General features: G+C 43.8%; 1 protein-coding gene and 1 long non-coding RNA gene across 2 annotated transcripts in view; one reads left to right on the top strand and one right to left on the bottom strand.

Annotated features, from left to right (window-relative positions):
• LOC126203799 (uncharacterized) overlaps positions 1-18,833 on the top strand; it is a 332,644-nt gene that overhangs the window by 73,714 nt on the left and 240,097 nt on the right. The gene's annotated exons all lie outside the window — the stretch shown is intronic.
• The window catches only part of LOC126203797 (scavenger receptor class B member 1), a 435,744-nt gene that overhangs the window by 331,751 nt on the left and 85,160 nt on the right, over positions 1-18,833 (bottom strand). The window contains exon 2 of the mRNA XM_049938166.1: positions 1,831-2,587. Coding sequence (XP_049794123.1) covers positions 1,831-1,981 — 151 coding nt within the window. The 5' untranslated portion in view covers positions 1,982-2,587. The remainder of the gene's footprint in view (positions 1-1,830; positions 2,588-18,833) is intronic.

The raw sequence follows: 18,833 nt of genomic DNA, 5'->3' as shown, positions 1-18,833 counted from the left end.
CTATGCCAGGTCTCCTTTTACCGCCCGCAGCACCCCCACCTAACAGTTACGACAACAGGTCGCCGGAAACGACTTTGTCTGGCCTTGTTTTGCGTAGGAGACTGAACTTTGCTAAGAACGAATCAGAGGTTGACAATGATTATTTGTCGTGTATAACGAACACAGGTTCTCCAGCAGATTGTTGAGGAATGATTCATTGTAATTGCCACCAAAGCTACTGTAGTGAGTATGCAGTTACACATTTCTTAAGAGGTTATGTGTTGTTATGTACCATACGGGAGGGTAGTATGTTTGTTGCATAACACTTGTCTTTATTCTACTAACATGGACTAGCGTTTTCAATGTACAGTACTGCAGTACTAGTACTACATTTAACTGTTTTATTAACAGCATGTATAATGAATAAGTGAATGTTTTACTTACAAACACCATACACTCACGTATATTAATCTGCAAGTGTTTGAATACAATTCAGTCAGAAGACAAATGATATAAATGTGGTGTCACCGCCAGACACCACACTTGCTAGGTGGTAGCCTTTAAAGCGGCCGCGGTCCGTTAGTATACGTCGGACCCGCGTGTCGCCACTATCAGTGATTGCAGACCGAGCGCCGCCACACGGCATGTTTAGAGAGACTTCCTAGCACTCGCCCCAGTTGTACAGCCGACTTTGCTAGCGATGGTTCACTGACAAATTACGCTCTCATTTGCCGAGACGATAGTTAGCATCGCCTTCAGCTACGTCATTTGCTACGACCTAGCAAGGCGCCATTACCAGTCACCACTGATGCTGTAAAACATGTACCGTCAAGAGCGATGTTCACCAATTATGGATTAAAGTTAAATATTCCAGCAGCTACGTAAGTTTTTGGCTATTTTCATTTTCGTGTCCTGTTCCAGACCTCACGCCAGCCTGCGTGAGCTTAAACGCGTGCCTTTCGGCTTCCTCCTCGTGGATTGGCTGTCTTGCCAATCCACAACAATAATTAACCGAATGAACTTCTCTGTGATGTGCCTTGTCGTTGATATAAATAATTGAAAGAAGAAAAATCTGAAAAATACTTCAGAGCCAAGATCGCACTTAAACATTTATTTTGAATTACAATCGACAGGTCGCCCCATGATCACACTGTCTAATGTATGAAAGTAAAATTTTTTATCCTGCCTTTTCATTTTGTGGTAAAACAAACGCTGAACAACAAGAGCATCTGAAATTTTTCTTTAAAACTGTTGAATCTGTTAAAGGAACAAGTTACGTATATTGATCATGTTCCGAGAGATTTAAGGAAACTTTGTGCGTAATGAAGTCTAGTAGCACGCAGAAGCTGTACTGAAGGTGATATGAAACACTTTAGCCACACGTAATTTGATTTGTGTTATGTTTCTCACATATCCGGATAACTAGCTTCTAGCGATGATATCTAAGTTTTCCTTATGGAGTACGTATTTAGAACTAAATCGAATTGTTCAATACATAGTTATAAACAATATTCGACGACAAATATACTCTTCGATGAGACCTATTATTGAGCTCTGTGCGTATTTCCGTACATTTCATTGCAAAACATCCGGAGATTTCAATGCTACGTTAAGACACGAACTCCTACAGTATAGGTTTGGTAAACAGTGAGAATTCAATGCAAGGTTAGGACACGAACACTTAATGGTTCTTCAAAGCTTGTGTATTGCGCCGTATGAATAAACTGACAGCAGACCATACCGTACAGGAGATGTACCCCTGTCAGAAGACAAAGAGGTGGCACAGAAAGACAATACACTAAAATGAACAGACAGATACAAAGAAGCACCACATAGCGTGTAAGCACTTACCATGGTTGATCTTGCCCTGCTCGGAGATAAGCATCTGAATCGGGGAGACTGTGTCACCATTAGCTGGCGTCCTTTTACCAGAAGGAGGGATACCGAAGAGGCGGTTCTTGGCTGACCGACCAACTTGCAAGTACTGCTTGTGTAGGCCCATTTCTAATGGCGAATCACTCACTCCTGTTGTAGCAGTTATCAACAATAGTATATTCACTTATTAATCACTAGGCAGAGAGTAGTAGCTGCGGAGTAGCTTTCACTCTTCAGTTAATACTTGTCACACTTTCGGAGAACTGGCCTTTTGAGGTAGTGCAGTGGAAAACACGGCGCGGTCGCGGAGGACTACAGTGTTTGATGTGCGCTCGTCACTAGCTACTTTAGAGAGAATCAGTCACGGCTGCTTCGGAACGATGCGATGGTCGCTAACTACTCACGAAAGAAACAGCGTGGGTACTGGTCCTGGGAGCGGTTACGGAGCACAGCGGAAGGCTCTCCATCCGGGGTCCACTGCACTTCACTGGCGTGGTCGCGTGGTCCCGTTGTCCCGCGGTATCGCGGTGCTCGGTGGAGCGTCGCGGAGATCCCGCTGCGCCGTCGGCTAACCACCCGCGGAGGCGCGCCGTCGTCCAAGTCTTCGGTCCAGAGGGTGCGCTGCCGGCTGGTGGCCGCTGGAGCTGTCTCGGCTTCGTCCTGCTGCGACCGGCTCTCCACCGGGTGGCCAGAGAGAAACTGCGCCCGCGCCGAGTGGTGGGGCTCGCCTCGTCTGCAACACAGGGCACCCGCTCCGCGTCACTCTCGCGACGGCAAGTAGGTCGTCCGCCGTGGACCCACACTGACACACACACTCACGCACACACAGACGCGTGGCCAGCGCCTCCGCCGTCACGGCCCTGCTTCCAATTACACCCCCGTTACTCACCGTGACGTCCTTAGGAATTCCCCACCAGCTGCGTCTATATGCGACGCGATATATACCTGTCTGGCTGGAGACGGCCTTGGCGGAAAATATATGGAACATAGCGTGCTGCTGACTTGTTTTCTTTTAATAAGTGACGTACGTTCTTTTGTACGAGAACTTCTCTCTAGTTCATCACTGTCTACCTCACACTTCCATAGCAGAAAGTGAATACGCTTTCGGCAGAAGTTTAGTTCAGATCACAGTTCGGCCATTCAGAATAGTGTTACAATTACCATCTTGCTGGAGAGGGAAAAAAAAAAAGCTGGTGACTTAAGCTGATGTACTCTGGTTGCGTAGAACAATGAACTATTTATTTTTCTTACGATACAAACTTCACACAGCAGAATTAAATCTTGTTTATTAATCGCTATCTATTTCGAAGTGTGCGGGTTAACTTGAATTAATGTGGAGCGTTACTTGAAAACGAACCGTGATTATGAAATAATCTTTTACGAATAAATAATAGTTCGACTATCAATACTTGTCTGATGCTGATGATGCCTTCGGTGATACGAAATCGACAGCAGTTAATAAAGAATATCAAAGTCAACCGGAAGTAATAAAAAAGTGCATAAATAGTTCAGAATTCTCCGCAGCGAACAGAATATAGGTTTCTGTTTTTCTGTAAATTACTCAGACGATTCCTTTAGAAAGGCCTGAGCTGGTTTCCTTTTTCCATTCTTGAATAAACTGATCTCGTGCTCAGTCTCTAATGAGCTGGTCTGCAACGATACAGATATTCCTAACTTCTTCGCCTTTCTAAAAATCTGATGCCGAAAATTATGTAGCAGATCACAATGGTTCACGCCTCCACAATAAACTATAAAAAATCGATGTCGGTGATTAATGAATGAATACTGCAGTACATTTGAAAATTAGGAATGTTCGTTACAGATATAAGAGCGCGTGTGATAGTGTTAATTGGATATAAGCACATAACAGCCATCAAATAATGAAATATTTATTTATATCCATACTAGGTTTCCAAGACTTTTCAGGCTTATGTGCGGATGGAGCATACAGAAATTACATTTATTCAGGAGGTGGTGCTAGTAACTAGCTATGTGGCAAGAAGAGAGGAAATACGTTAAAATATCGCCATGACAACGTCGAAGAACGAATTTGTTTACTTACTGCTGAAGTAAATTAGTGTGACAAGTAAATTAGTTTTTCGACTCAAATTACATGTTAACTATCAGTTATGGTGATACACTAAGGTATTTCTTATATGCGTGTCAGAGACAGTTCACAACAGCATGTTACGGAATTGTGTATCCAGCTTCCTTATGAATTTCATAAGGGTTGGAAACTAGTTTATGGAAATAACAAATATTGCAAAAGTGACTAGTCCGCAGCAGTACACACACACAATCGAGTTTGGGAGTTTTGCGAAGCAATCACATAAAAAGAATATATATTACGAAATACTGGACTTATATTAAACTATTATATACATATCACAATTATAAATATAGGATGCAAAAGTGTTTTCTATTTTGTTTTTATTGTGTGCATTAGAATTCAGTCCAGGCAAACACTATTTGCAGGGTATTTCACGAACACCCGAGTACAAAAGGACATGTTTCTATTCTCACTGTAACAACAGTGTTGATTCCAATGTAATTTTTATGTGGCCAATCGACAGAACGAGCGATATTTAGTTCAAGGACTCTTACTGATGAGAGCAGCAACGCATAAAGGATACCAGTATTTTAGCTAGTAAGTGAGTATTGGGAGTAACTAGAACAATTTAACGTTTATTTTACTACATGTTCTCAGCTTTGTTTTTACGATATGTGTCAGCAATCAGGCAATGCGAACACTGCGCGTGTATAGTATTTCAAAAAGAAAACAGTCTCGGTTGGGGCATCATCACGAGATTATCTACAAAAGAGGGCAAAAAGAAAAATATTAATACGAAACAAGGGACAAGGTAGTTTGATAAACGTCTACAGTGAGTAAATAACTAATTGAAAAAATCGTCCCAAGGGAAAACTTCCGCATTATTCTGCAAATAAGCATTCGTCAAACAACGTGCGCGGTTGGGCGTGGACCTATAAGGCAAGTATAGTGATGAGACGTTCTGAAAGTAATAGGCACAAAGAGACAGAAAATGCACAGAAGCCAGGGCAGAAAACACAAACTTTACCTTGAACACACCAACATCCGCAGACGTGGAAGCAATAAATTAGGACCACTCCTACAAATCTGTGTAAATGTGGCAAAAATTGTATGCACAGCAATAGTTTCTTCAAAACAAACATGTACGTCAGCCGGCCGAAGTGGCCGTGCGGTTAAAGGCGCTGCAGTCTGGAACCGCAAGACCGCTACGGTCGCAGGTTCGAATCCTGCCTCGGGCATGGATGTTTGTGATGTCCTTAGGTTAGTTAGGTTTAACTAGTTCTAAGTTCTAGGGGACTAATGACCTCCGCAGTTGAGTCCCATAGTGCTCAGAGCCATTTGAACCATTTTTGAAACATGTACGTCGAACTGGAGGAAAACCGTACACCGCGAGAAGTTTAGTAAGGGAAACTTGGCCTAGGTGGCGCGGATAGACGCAACGTAGAAATTACAGAATTTAAAGGTCCCTACCCATGCACCAATTCATCCCCACCCTCACCTACCTTGGCCTCACCATTGACCGTCACCTCACCTGGATCCCTCATCTCCGCTCCATCCAATCCAAAGCCCACAACCGCCTCCGACTCCTCAAACTCCTCTCTGGCCGGACATGGGGGTTGCACCCCTCTACCATCCTGCACACCTACAAATCCTTAATCCATCCCATCCTCTGTTATGCCAGTCCTGCCTGGATATCTGCCCCCCCCCCCCCAAATTTTATAAGTCCCTCCAGATCCTTGAGTGTCATGCAGTCATGCACTCCGCCTCGCCTTCTGTATACGCCTCCCGTCCGCCACGCGGATCCTCTATGATCTCATTCCTTTCCCCCATCTGCTCGTATTCCTCGAACATGTCCGCATCCTCTACACCTCCCGCCGTCTTGAACCCCCTCACCCCCTGGTTGCTCCTCTCCTCTCCCATCCCCACCCCTTGCCACGTCTTCACCGTTGTGTCCCCCCTACCCTCCATCTCTACACCCTACATCTCCTTTCCCAAGGTGGCTTCATTCAGCTCCCCCTCCAGGATGATGCCCTCTCTCCCTCAATTCATCTCTCCTATCAACTCTGATCCTCACTCCCCCTCCTTTCCTCTGTCCTTTCCCTGGGCTCTCTTCCCCCCCCCCCCTTCCGTCCTGTTTTCTCCCCACTAAACTTCTCCCTACCTCCCTTCTTCCCCCGTGGGTCCTTTTGTATTCCCCTCCTCTGCCTACCCCACTCCCTGTCGCGTCTGCCCAGCACCCCCCACCCCTCTTATGGGTCCTCATCCTCCATCAGCTCCTTTCCTGGCTCCCCTCCCCTTTTTTTATTTTCCCATCATCTGTCCAGTTTCCTCCCACCTGCTCTCAGCTGTGGTATGTCACATTTGCCACCTTTTTAGTGCAGTGTTCCAGTGACTGTTCAGTGTTGTTCGTCTTTCTCGTGTTGCGAACAGAAACCATGCTGTCGCTGTGTGTGAATTTTATATCTTTTGCGAACAGAAACCAGACTGTCGCCGTGTTTTTTTTAATTGTCTGTCTATTGTTTTACCTGTCTGCTTTGTATGTATTTTCTTAGCGTCATCATCCCTCTGTTCTTTGTTTTAAGTTCCAAGATTTCTTTTCACCATGTTACTCATTAAGTCTCAGATTTTATCGCCTGTTTTTATTATTTATTCTCTTCATCTTTCTAACAAAGTCTGTAGGCTGAAGAGCGGCATACTAAGCTGCTGCCAGCCCCCCCCCCCCCTTCGGGGGGGATTGAAATTCAATAAAGGAAAAAAAACCCACCAATTCATTTGTCGACCGACGGACCGTCCTACTTTGAGGCAGCCTACATACGTCCAAACAGACTGCAGTCAGCGAGTTTTTATCTTTTTATCTTATGTATATTGAGTTTTACGAGATCCCCTTTGGTTTTACACAGAAAGAAAAATTGAGATTTGCCTTGGCTGTTTTAGAGTTTGTTGTTGTTGTGGTCTTCAGTCCTGAGACTGGTTTGATGCAGCTCTCTATGCTACTCTATCCTGTGCAAGCTTCTTCATCTCCCAGTACTTACTACAACCTACATCCTTCTGAATCTGCTTAGGGTATTGATCTCTTGGTCTCCCTCTACGATTTTTACCCTCCACGCTGCCCTCCAATGCTAAATTTGTGATCCCTTGATGCCTCAAAACATTTCCTACCAACCGATCCCTTCTTCTAGTCAAGTTGTGCCACAAACTTCTCTTCTCCCCAATCCTATTCAATACCTCCTCATTAGTTACGTGAACTACCCACCTTATCTTCAGCATTCTTCTGTAGCACCACATTTCGAAAGCTTCTATTCTCTTCTTGTCCAAACTGGTTATCGTCCATGTTTCACTTCCATATAAATACTTTTAGAAACGACTTCCTGACACTTAAATCTATACTCGATGTTAACAAATTTCTCTTCTTCAGAAACGCTTTCCTTGCCATTGCCAGTCTACATTTTATATCCTCTCTACTTCGACCATCATCAGTTATTTTACTCCCTAAATAGCAAAATTCCTTTACTACTTTAAGTGTCTCATTTCCTAATCTAATCCCCTCAGTATCACCCTATTTCATTTGACTACATTCCATTATCCTCGTTTTGCTTTTGTTGATGTTAATCTTATATCCTCCTTTCAAGACACTGTCCATTCCGTTCAACTGCTCTTCCAAGTCCTTTGCTGTCTCTGACAGAATTACAATGTCATCGGCGAACCTCAAAGTTTTTACTTCTTCTCCATGAATTTTAATACCTACTCCGAATTTTTCTTTTGTTTCTTTTACTGCTTGCTCAATATACAGATTGAATAACATCGGGGAGAGGCTACAACCCTGTCTCACTCCTTTCCAATCACTGCTTCCCTTTCATGCCCCTCGACTCTTATAACTGCCATCTGGTTTCTGTACAAATTGTAAATAGCCTTTCGCTCCCTGTATTTTACCCCTGACACCTTCAGAATTTGAAAGAGAGTATTCCAGTTAACGTTGTCAAAAGCTTTCTCTAAGTCTACAAATGCTAGAAACGTGGGTTTGCCTTTTCTTAATCTTTCTTCTAAGATATGTCGTAAGGTTAGTATTGCCTCACGTGTTCCAACATTTCTACGGAATCCAAACTGATCTTCGCCGAGGTCCGCTTCTACCAGTTTTTCCATTCGTCTGTAAAGAATTCGCGTTAGTATTTTGCAGCTGTGACTTATTAAACTAATAGTTCGGTAATTTTCACATCTGTCAACACCTGCTTTCTTTGGGATTGGAATTATTATATTATTCTTGAAGTCTGTGGGTATTTCGCCTGTGTCATACATCTTGCTCACCAGAGTAACAAGAATAAAAAAAGAATCCGAGAGATAGCTGTGGACAAAGCAGTGGCTAGTGCAAAGAAAGAAATTCACCCACGCTCTGTTGCTTAAGAAACCAGGAGCCGGAGATTTTCTTAATTATCTAAGAGTGGACTTCAAATGATGGTGATTCGCATCATCTAATAAATACAACAGTTTTGTAAGAAATGAAGCATTTAGCAACTGTCAGAATAAAAAGATCTCGTAATTCGCTTTTCATAGCTGAACGCTTGCATACAGTTTGGACTTTTTTTAACAGTTATAACAATGGTGCACGAACATTTGATGAATAAACATCCATTGACTGTCTGTATTTTGGTTTTTAGGTTTTACTTCCAGTATGTCGGGAAGGAAATCTAAAACCCAATGTGTCTGTACTTCGGTTTTAGATTTCATATCCGATGAGTATCTAAAATAAAACCTGGAAACCGAAATACGGAAGGTCATGCACTTTATTCATAAAATGTATATCTTTTACTGTCTTTATGTGCCATATAAGTTATTATGGATTCGTTAAAAATGAAATACGTGCTTCATTTCTTGCATCTCTGTTGCTATACGAGTACTTCTCGCACTACCTGTCACACAAATACCTCCAGTTCCAATATTTCTTCAGGAACTGTGTCATAGTTCTGTCCGCCTCGCACTCTGTACAGTTGAACAGCAGTAAAGAATTTTTATAGGGCCGGATATCTTGTGATCAGACCCGCTCGCATGTCCACAAAAGTTTATCGGTCGGTCTGTCAAAACACCAACACATGTCAATTTGTTTGTTTGTTTGTTGGTTGGTCAGTCGGTCTGTGTGTGTGTGTGTGTGTGTGTGTGTGTGTGTGTGTGTGTGTGTGTGTGTGTGTGTGTGTGTGTGTGTGTGTGTGTGTGTGAAAAGTTATAACCAAGAACAACAACGAAGACTACAAACGTTTCAAATGAATTACAAAAAAAAGCCGAAAAGATGAGTAAATGCAAAATATTCCGATGTGCAGCTTGGGTACGTGGGAAGAGTGCTGCTGTAGATTTAGCAGCGGATGGGATATGCACTAACATGAACCGCCAGCTGAGTCTACACCCTTCTTATCATGATGTATATATTTTCGTGTCTGTTTTGAGGTAACTAGTACTGTGTATGCAAATGATGCCACATTTGTACGGATCTGTAAGCGTGATCCTAATGCTGCGCTTCTACGTCTGTCGATGCTGGTGTGTTAAAAGTCTGCGGTTTATGCTCTGGCTTCTTTGTGTTACCTGGCTTTCTGTCTGTTATTTTCAACTTGCAGAATATTACGTAACTTTTCACTTACTACGATTTTTTAGTGCGCGACAGGATCCTGTCTCTTTTCGTATTAATATTTTTCTTTTTTCTCTTTGTTTGTAGATAACCTGATGATTCTCCAAAATGGTCAAACGCGTTCCTAAATAATCATTATTTTGCAGGCAAGACTTTTTTTAAATTATTCGTAACGGTTGCTGTAACAGCCAGCCAGTGAAGTGGAAACGTTTTTTTATTTGTGAGGTGTATTATGTTGCTGTTGCCGCCAGCCCGGATCTACGACATTTCCGAACCGTGGCGAAAACTTAATAGTCGGGTCTCCCCTGGAGCGTTTGAGATAGCACGTCAAAAATAAAAAAAAAAATCGATTTTTCAAAAATATGTTCATTTTGTGCTCACGTCTTTCTGAAGAGCTTGATATGTAAAACATGTATGCTCGAGGAAATGTAAGACATGTTATTTGGTTTTAAGTGTGCCAAAGTGCAGTGCCACGCCTCTTCACACAGTATTCTTCTATCGCGCATCACTGTATTCGCTCTGTGAAATTCGTGTATATTTTGTGATGGAAGCCATCAAACATATATTCAGGGCAGTGGAAATTAAAATGTCCTGTGGTGCCTCTCCTGCTCCTAGTCGTCGGGTTTGATATCCTACCTATCAAGGATACTTATTGACGGTAACAGGAAACGCGAAGAACGATCGATATTTTCAGTAACGACTACTTAAGGCTGATGTATGACAGCAGTCATTTTACTCAGCTATTCTTCGTGCATTGTTGCTAACACTCAATAAACATCATCTCGTTCCAGATCTTTTTCGTTGACAATGGCTTTTGTATAATGACACCATGCCTGACTTGTATTTAGACTGACTGTTTACTCATTACCAGCATTACTATCTCTGGACACACTAGAGAAATTTAGAAAATTTTTTAGTCATTGTGTTTGCGTCAATGGTCAGAGACGTCATGGAAGATGACGGGGCGGAAATGTAAGGGGCACCTGATTTCAGAAAAAAATAAAATGCAAAACTATCTGTCGGCTGTTCTCAGATTCTTGCATAACGAAGAAAAGCAAACGGGGTTACAAGTTCGAAGGCAGATGGATCTCCCTATGAAACATATGCAGGTTGAAAAGGAGAACAATTTATCTCTACTACACCAAGTAATATTAACCATGAGGTCTCTAGCTACATGCAGCTGAACTTGAAGTCTCTTTCGTTCGTCGAATTTGACTCAACACTAGTAGACTACAAGGATCACTACACGAGTGTATCTGTTTAATCCCAACGGCGAACGAACAAACCAGCTTGATCTTTGTTGAATAAGTCTATCGTTAATACATGTTGTCATATCGATTCTACCGCGAAATGAAAGAATAACGAAATCTACATAAAAATGCGATTACTTCATGTAACTCGTGTGAGGCTGCTAATATCCTGCAACAATTTTTACCTGAAGTAGCGATGTGTGTTGTGAAATTTTTGATTAATTTCATGATCTGTTATTAGTGCCCTTATCACGTTACGACCACTTGTGCAGTTTGAAAAAGAGCTTCACCTTTTAACGGATCTTTTGCGACAGCCGCCAGAGATCCGGAAATTGTTTGCAGTAAGGCAGTAAGGTCTAATATTAACCTCTATAAAATGTGTCAGCAGCTCGTGGCCTCGATGTAGCGTTCTTGCTTCCGAGCACGGGGTCCCGGGTTAGATTCCCGACTGGATCAGGGATTTTCACTTACCCCGAGATTAATGAGTATTTTTGTGTCATCATCATTATTCATCCCCATTACGGTCGGTGGAGGGCAACGGCAAACCACCTCCACTACGACCTTGCCTAGTACGGCGGTGCGGGTCTCCGTATCGTACCGAGCGGGGTGGCGCAGTGGTTAGACACTGGACTCGCATTCGGGAGGACGACGGTTCAATCCCGCGTCCGGCCATCCTGATTTAGGTTTTCCGTGATTTCCCTAAATCACTCCAGGCAAATGCCGGGATGGTTCCTCTGAAAGGGCACGGCCGACTTCCTTCCCAATCCTTCCCTAATTCGATGAGACCGATGACCACGCTGTCTGGTCTCCTTCCCCAAACCAACCAATCTCCGTATCGTTCCCCTACGCTCTGTCAAGAAGCATGGGACTTCATTTCCATAAAAATGTATACACGAAAGGCAATGCGTACCTTCCTCTTCTATTCTGCAAAGATTTTCTGTTTTAATATTGCAAGTTTTTCAGCCAGGATTAAAAGGTTAAATATTGCTGCTATCCCGGGAAAGTGCGGCGAGCTTTTACCAGGTATTTGTGTAACAATAACTAAAGAATAAGAACATAATACGTAGCCGATAGGACGACCAATTGAACGAATTACAGGAACTGTCTATAACGTAACTATGTAGCTATTAAATTTGTTGCCAGTTTAAAACGGTATCGCCGGCCGGTGTGGCTGAGCGGTTCTAGGCGCTTTAGCCCGGAATCGCACGACCGGTACGGTCGCAGGTTCGAATCCTGCCTCGGGAATGGATGTGTGTGATGTCCTTAGGTTAGTTAGGTTTAAGTAGTTCTAAGTTCTAGGGGACTGATGACCTCAGATGTTCAGTCCCATAGTGCTCAGAGCCATTTGAACCATTTTTGAAAACGGTATCCTGGGCGGGTATTCCAAGGAAATGAGAAATGGCTCTGAGCACTATGGGACTCAACTGCTGTGGTCATAAGTCCCCTAGAACTTAGAACTACTTAAACCTAACTAACCTAAGGACAGCACACAACACCCAGCCATCACGAGGCAGAGAAAATCCCTGACCCCGCCGGGAATCGAACCCGGGAACCCGGGCGTGGGAAGCGAGAACGCTACCGCACGACCACGAGATGCGGGCGGTATTCCAAGGCACCACGTTCTGTTTTTGTAGGCGATGCACTGCTACTCAGTCACCCCTACACGATGCGGACCTTGCTTCACGTCTGTAGAAGTATGGCGGCAGTAGGCGGCCTACTGACTGATGGAGGTTTGAGATATGGCGTGAGAAGTACGCAACTGGCTCAGGATTGGAACTCTTCTAAAAGAGTCAAAGATCCGAGTTCAAGGTTCTTTCTGTATCACAGTTTCAATCTGTCATAAAGTATGAATTGGGGAGTGCTTTTTACATACGTAGTATTTTCGATTTGCGTTAAACTTTGCAAAGATGAATGTATACGTCCAGGAAAGTGAAATCAACAGGAACGTGAGATTAAAAAGTTTCTGCAGCACTGAAACGTGACCTTTTGTCATTTTTTGACGATTTACCCACTCTACTGGCAGAAAATTATGTTGACTACACAGATCACCTTTTAAGTCATTATTCAGTGTGAAGATTACAAAAAAATGGCTCTGAGCACTTTGGGACTCAACTGCTGAGGTCATTAGTCCCCTAGAACTTAGAACTAGTTAAACCTAACTAACCTAAGGACATCACAAACATCCATGCCCGAGGCAGGATTCGAACCTGCGAACGTAGCGGTCTTGCGGTTCCAGACTGCAGCGCCTTTAACCGCACGGCCACTTCGGCCGGCAATGTGAAGATTACATCCCAAACGAATGTAAGTTATTAGATACACACACTAGCGTGGGTTTGCCTTATATTCATTCAAGATTTATGAGGCAAATCATTATGCAATTGAAAGTTCACGTCAAGACTAAAACATACATAATTATCTGTGATTGTAGAAGAAATTATAGGTCGGACTTCCGATTTTAGTTGGTGATAAATTACGTTTCCTTTGGTAGCAGCCAATTTTAATCGTAATACGACATCTGTTTTGTAGCTTTGTCAACGTAAGATAAACTTAATAAACGCAAACATGGTCCGTAGTAGCCTGTAATGCGATGTTTATTTAATCGTGCGATTAGCTAATTTCGACTAAGCGTCATTGTCAAGCATATTTGTAACATCTGTATTTCATGTCATTTTCAAATCACTCTTAATTGTAAGTAAAAAGTAGCCACATGCCGTCAGTTTACGAAAGGATTCACATTACAATGACGCATTTTAAGATCGTGTTCTGAACTGTGCTCTATGTACAACAATGTCGCACAATTAAATAAACATCGTATTACAGCCTATTAAAGACCATGTTTACGTTTATTAGGCATCTGGAGGCTGTGGATCCAGACCGATAAAAAATTTTGAGATAAACTTCTTGTCTTCCTCGTACTATCGAGGTCGTATTTTCCTCATTTACGTCAGTATGAGTTACTCTCAGGCTCGTACATATAAATACTGTAAGGTCTTTCGCTTGACTTTATGTGTGATGACTGTACCATCTTTGACTTCATAAGTTCGTTAATTTCGTCTTTTTTAGGCGTAAAAACTGATAAGCAACTCGAGAAAGACCTTATTTGAATACTCGATGGTTTAAGTAGCCCTCTGGCGGTGTGAACAGTTTTTACGTGCTCAGGAACCCTGTTGATGCGATATTGCACCAAGTAGGCGATGTCAAGGAAGACGCTATTCAGTAACGCGAGGGCTTGGGCACCATCCATGAAGGACGTACCTGTTGGCAGGACGACAGAAAGACGAAAGAATTACTGCACACGGCGGAACGGAAACCCCCACAGTTGGCGGAGAGTTACTGACCTCGAAGAAAATGAGACGACCCGGTGTTTCCCTGTACTGTAGCGTAACAAACGCAACGATGAATGTTAAGACACAGCCTGCTCATTATACATGCACGCCGTTTTTGTCCAACCGCTGTGAAGACTAATCTGACGAAAGAATGTTTTCCTTCTTTTGTTAGTGTTTTTGTTCCGTGAGGTTTAACTTCCTCTCTATGTAACTCATTCGACGAGTAACATTCTCTCTCTGATACACAGTAAATTCTGTGAAGACAACGAGCAGTAGCTTATTAGAAGGAATACTAAGTGCTCTTTGACTGGCATTGTAAAGAACTTTAATCTACACTCCTGGAAATGGAAAAAAGAACACATTGACACCGGTGTGTCAGACACACCATACTTGCTCCGGACACTGCGAGAGGGCTGTACAAGCAATGATCACACGCACGACACAGCGGACACACCAGGAACCGCGGTGTTGGCCGTCGAATGGCGCTAGCTGCGCAGCATTTGTGCACCGCCGCCGTCAGTGTCAGCCAGTTTGCCGTGGCATACGGAGCTCCATCGCAGTCTTTAACACTGGTAGCATGCCGCGACAGCGTGGACGTGAACCGTATGTGCAGTTGACGGACTTTGAGCGAGGGCGTATAGTGGGCATGCGGGAGGCCGGGTGGACGTACCGCCGAATTGCTCAACACGTGGGGCGTGAGGTCTCCACAGTACATCGATGTTGTCGCCAGTGGTCGGCGGAAGGTGCACGTGCCCGTCGACCTGGGACCGGACCGCAGCGACGCACGGATGCACGCCAAGACCGTAGGATCCTACGCAGTGCCGTAGGGGACCGCACCGCCACTTCCCAGCAAATTAGGGACACTGTTGCTCCTGGGGTATCGGCGAGGACCATTCGCAACCGTCTCCATGAAGCTGGGCTGCGGTCCCGCACACCGTTAGGCCGTCTTCCGCTCACGCCCCAACATCGTGCAGCCCGCCTCCAGTGGTGTCGCGACAGGCGTGAATGGAGGGACGAATGGAGACGTGTCGTCTTCAGCGATGAGAGTCGCTTCTGCCTTGGTGCCAATGATGGTCGTATGCGTGTTTGGCGCCGTGCAGGTGAGCGCCACAATCAGGACTGCATACGACCGAGGCACACAGGGCCAACACCCGGCATCATGGTGTGGGGAGCGATCTCCTACACTGGCCGTACACCACTGGTGATCGTCGAGGGGACACTGAATAGTGCACGGTACATCCAAACCGTCATCGAACCCATCGTTCTACCATTCCTAGACCGGCAGGGGAACTTCCTGTTCCAACAGGACAATGCACGTCCGCATGTATCCCGTGCCACCCAACGTGCTCTAGAAGGTGTAAGTCAACTACCCTGGTCAGCAAGATCTCCGGATCTGTCCCCCATTGAGCATGTTTGGGACTGGATGAAGCGTCGTCTCACGTGGTCTGCACGTCCAGCACGAACGCTGGTCCAACTGAGGCGCCAGGTGGAAATGGCATGGCAAGCCGTTCCACAGGACTACATCCAGCATCTCTACGATCGTCTCCATGGGAGAATAGCAGCCTGCATTGCTGCGAAAGGTGGATATACACTGTACTAGTGCCGACATTGTGCATGCTCTGTTGCCTGTGTCTATGTGCCTGTGGTTCTGTCAGTGTGATCATGTGATGTATCTGACCCCAGGAATGTGTCAATAAAGTTTCCCCTTCCTGGGACAATGAATTCACGGTGTTCTTATTTCAATTTACAGGACTGTATATAAATAAAAATCATTTGTCGTTTGTAGGAAAGATCATCTTCGAGAACGGCTCGCCCGATTCTTTTTTTTTTTTTTTTTGTGTTCAGGTCTGTAAGAAACAAAATCGTTGGAAAATCCACCGGAGAAGTCGGAAATTTGGATGGTAATTTTCTATTAAAATCTTATTGAAAGAAATGTGACGGTCGGTCTGACAGTTCAGCTGTCTCATGTTTTCATTGAAGAAAATATGACGTTCAGTTTGAAAATTCCGTTGTCGCGTATTTTCATAATAACAAAAAATTCCGCATTGAATATTTTTTTGCGAAAAAGATTATAATTGAAAGAGATGGTCATCGTATCTTTGGTGCGTTGCAAAGACTGAATTGATGCCATTTTGGAGTGTTGTAAACATACAAGTGATTTCAGTTCGTGGTTCATTTCTTGCGATAAAATGCCTTTAGAGAAAAGTCGAAATATCGGTCGGTGTACCCGCAACGGAAGCGAACTCAATGATCATCCCCAGTCAATGATCTGACGAAGTGTGTAGACAGCTTTTGGAGGCAAGTCGAATAAAAATTATACAATACACAATTCCTGTTAAAATGGTTGCCAGAAAGACCGTGTTACGCTGTGCTGTGAAAATGTGCTGATTTGTTTACCTTTTCGCAGTCATTTTTAACAGGAAAGTTGAGTTTGCGGCTAACTTCATAATTCATCCTGTTCGTAGATTAAAACCTTGCGACATACTGTCATTAAACCTGCTATTCTCACAGATGCAGCCGCTGGAAAAGTCTCACACGCAGTGTACTAATAATTCCAAGAGATTTACCCATTCATTTTGACTCTTATTCCCAAACAAGGATCCGTTAGCAACAATAAATGAGGTCAGAGAGAGGGGGGAAAGAGGAGATGGACATAGAAGAGGGGAGCAAATGGATGTAAAGAAGGGGAAGGACGATATTGACAGAATGATGATGGAGGTGGAGATGGATAGAGAGAGTGTGGGGTAAGAGATGTACAGGGAGGAGGTGAAGGTGGTGGACAGAGCTAGGGAGGAAGAGGAGATGGACAAAGGGAGGGAGGGAAGTGAGATAAAGAGAGGGAGGAGAAGGAGATTTGGATGTGTATACAATTCCAATGCATATGTAGCAGCTACGAAGCATTGCCGGGTTCGCTAGTCTCCATGTATAAAACGGAACGTCCTGACTGAATGAATGACAGTTACATCATTGCCCAGCCCAAAGCGCTAAGTGTAAAAGCTTTTAAATTTGGAGAGCGTGTTGATTTTATTCTGTAGGCGCCGTTTAAGAAGTGATTTTTGAAATTCCATCCCTAAGGCGGTGAAATATGGGATGAAGGTTTTTTTTCGAAAATACATCGCTATTAAGGCAGTTTTGAAGCTAGAACTACGAAAATTGCTATTTGGTTACTCGGCCAGAAATAAAAAAAGGTGCTTTAGCGCTTTTTGAAATTCAAACACTAAGTGGGTAAAATATTATGCGGAATGTTATTCTGAAAATAAATCATTGTTTAAGTTCTACTAAAGTATTTTTGAAGCTACGTCTCTGAGAATTGATATTTGACTTCTCGGTCAGAAAAAAAATGTGTTTTTGTAAATTCAACGATAAATTGGGTAAAATAGAATATGCAAACTTTTATGAAAATATTTCATTATGAAAGCATTTTTAAAGCAAAATCGATGAAAATCTGTATGTGGCTTTTCGGTGAGAATTTTTAAAAATACGTTATTCTGTGCTCTCTTTTTTTTTTAAAATAAAACTGAGGGAGTGACATAGGGGGTGAAAATTTTTACTACTATATTTCGTTATGTTAAAACACATTTAAAGCTAAATCTAAGAAAATTGGTACTGAATCTAAAGAAATATGTGTTAAGAGATGAAAGTTTGTGTCGAAATATCACCACAAGAACTCAAAAGGCAGGATTAACAAAGAGCTCAGATTCCATCTACTAGCATCGCTTTGTGGTCAGAAGTACATTCGGAAAAGATCATGCTTCTATGGTCACAATTAGTGTGAAAAGTTTAGAAGACGTTGAAATTTGTGAACAGAAGAAAAATACGATTAAAAAAAAATAGTGTGCAGACCGTACAGTCTACGCCAGCGAAGCTGTGGGCGCTAAGCTACCGAATAGATACCGATCAGCCACAACATTATAGCCACCTACCTAATAGCCGACATGTCCACCTTTGGCACGCAAACAGAAGCGACACTTCGTGGCATGGGAGCAGTGAGGCCTCGGTAGGTCGCTGGAGAGAGTTAGCGCCACATCTGCACTCACAAGTCTCCTAATCCCCGTAAATTCCGGGGAGGGGGACGATGAGCTCTGACGCCACGTTCACTCACACCCCAGATGTATTCGATCAGGTTCAGATATGGCGAGTTGGGCCGATCAACACGTCGACTGGAGCTCGCCAGTGTGTCCGTCGAACCACTTCATCACACTCCCGGCCTTGTGACATGGCACGTTATCTCGTCGAAAAATGGCACTGCCGTCGGGAAACATGATCGTCGTAATGAGGTGTACGTGGTCTGCAACCAGATGCTCCTTGGCCGTCATGGTACCTTGCACGATCAACAGTGGACCCGCGGATGCCCATGTGAATGTTCCCCGAGCACAATGGAACCGCCACCACCTTGTCTCCGTCCCACAGTACAGGTGTCAAGGAGCTGTTCCCCTGGAAGACGACGGATACGCACCCTCCCATCAGCCTGATGAAGAAGGTGTCGCCATTCATCAGACCATGCAACGCTCTATCACTGAGCCAACGTCCAGTGTCTATGATGACATGCCATTTCATTAGTGGTATTTGTTGACACATGCATAGGTCGTCGGCTGCGGAGGCCCATCGCTGGCAGTGTTCGGTGCACTGTGTTCAGACACACTTGTACTCTGCCCAGCATTAAAGACTAATGTTAGTTCCGCCACAGTTCGCTGCCTGTCCTTTATTAGTTTGCCCTGCCTACGACGCCCGGCATCTGTAAT

This window comes from Schistocerca nitens, chromosome 9, assembly GCF_023898315.1.
Source record: "Schistocerca nitens isolate TAMUIC-IGC-003100 chromosome 9, iqSchNite1.1, whole genome shotgun sequence".
NCBI lineage: Eukaryota > Metazoa > Arthropoda > Insecta > Orthoptera > Acrididae > Schistocerca > Schistocerca nitens.
Note: the sequence above shows the minus strand (reverse complement) of the source record. Positions and strands in the feature narration are given on the sequence as shown.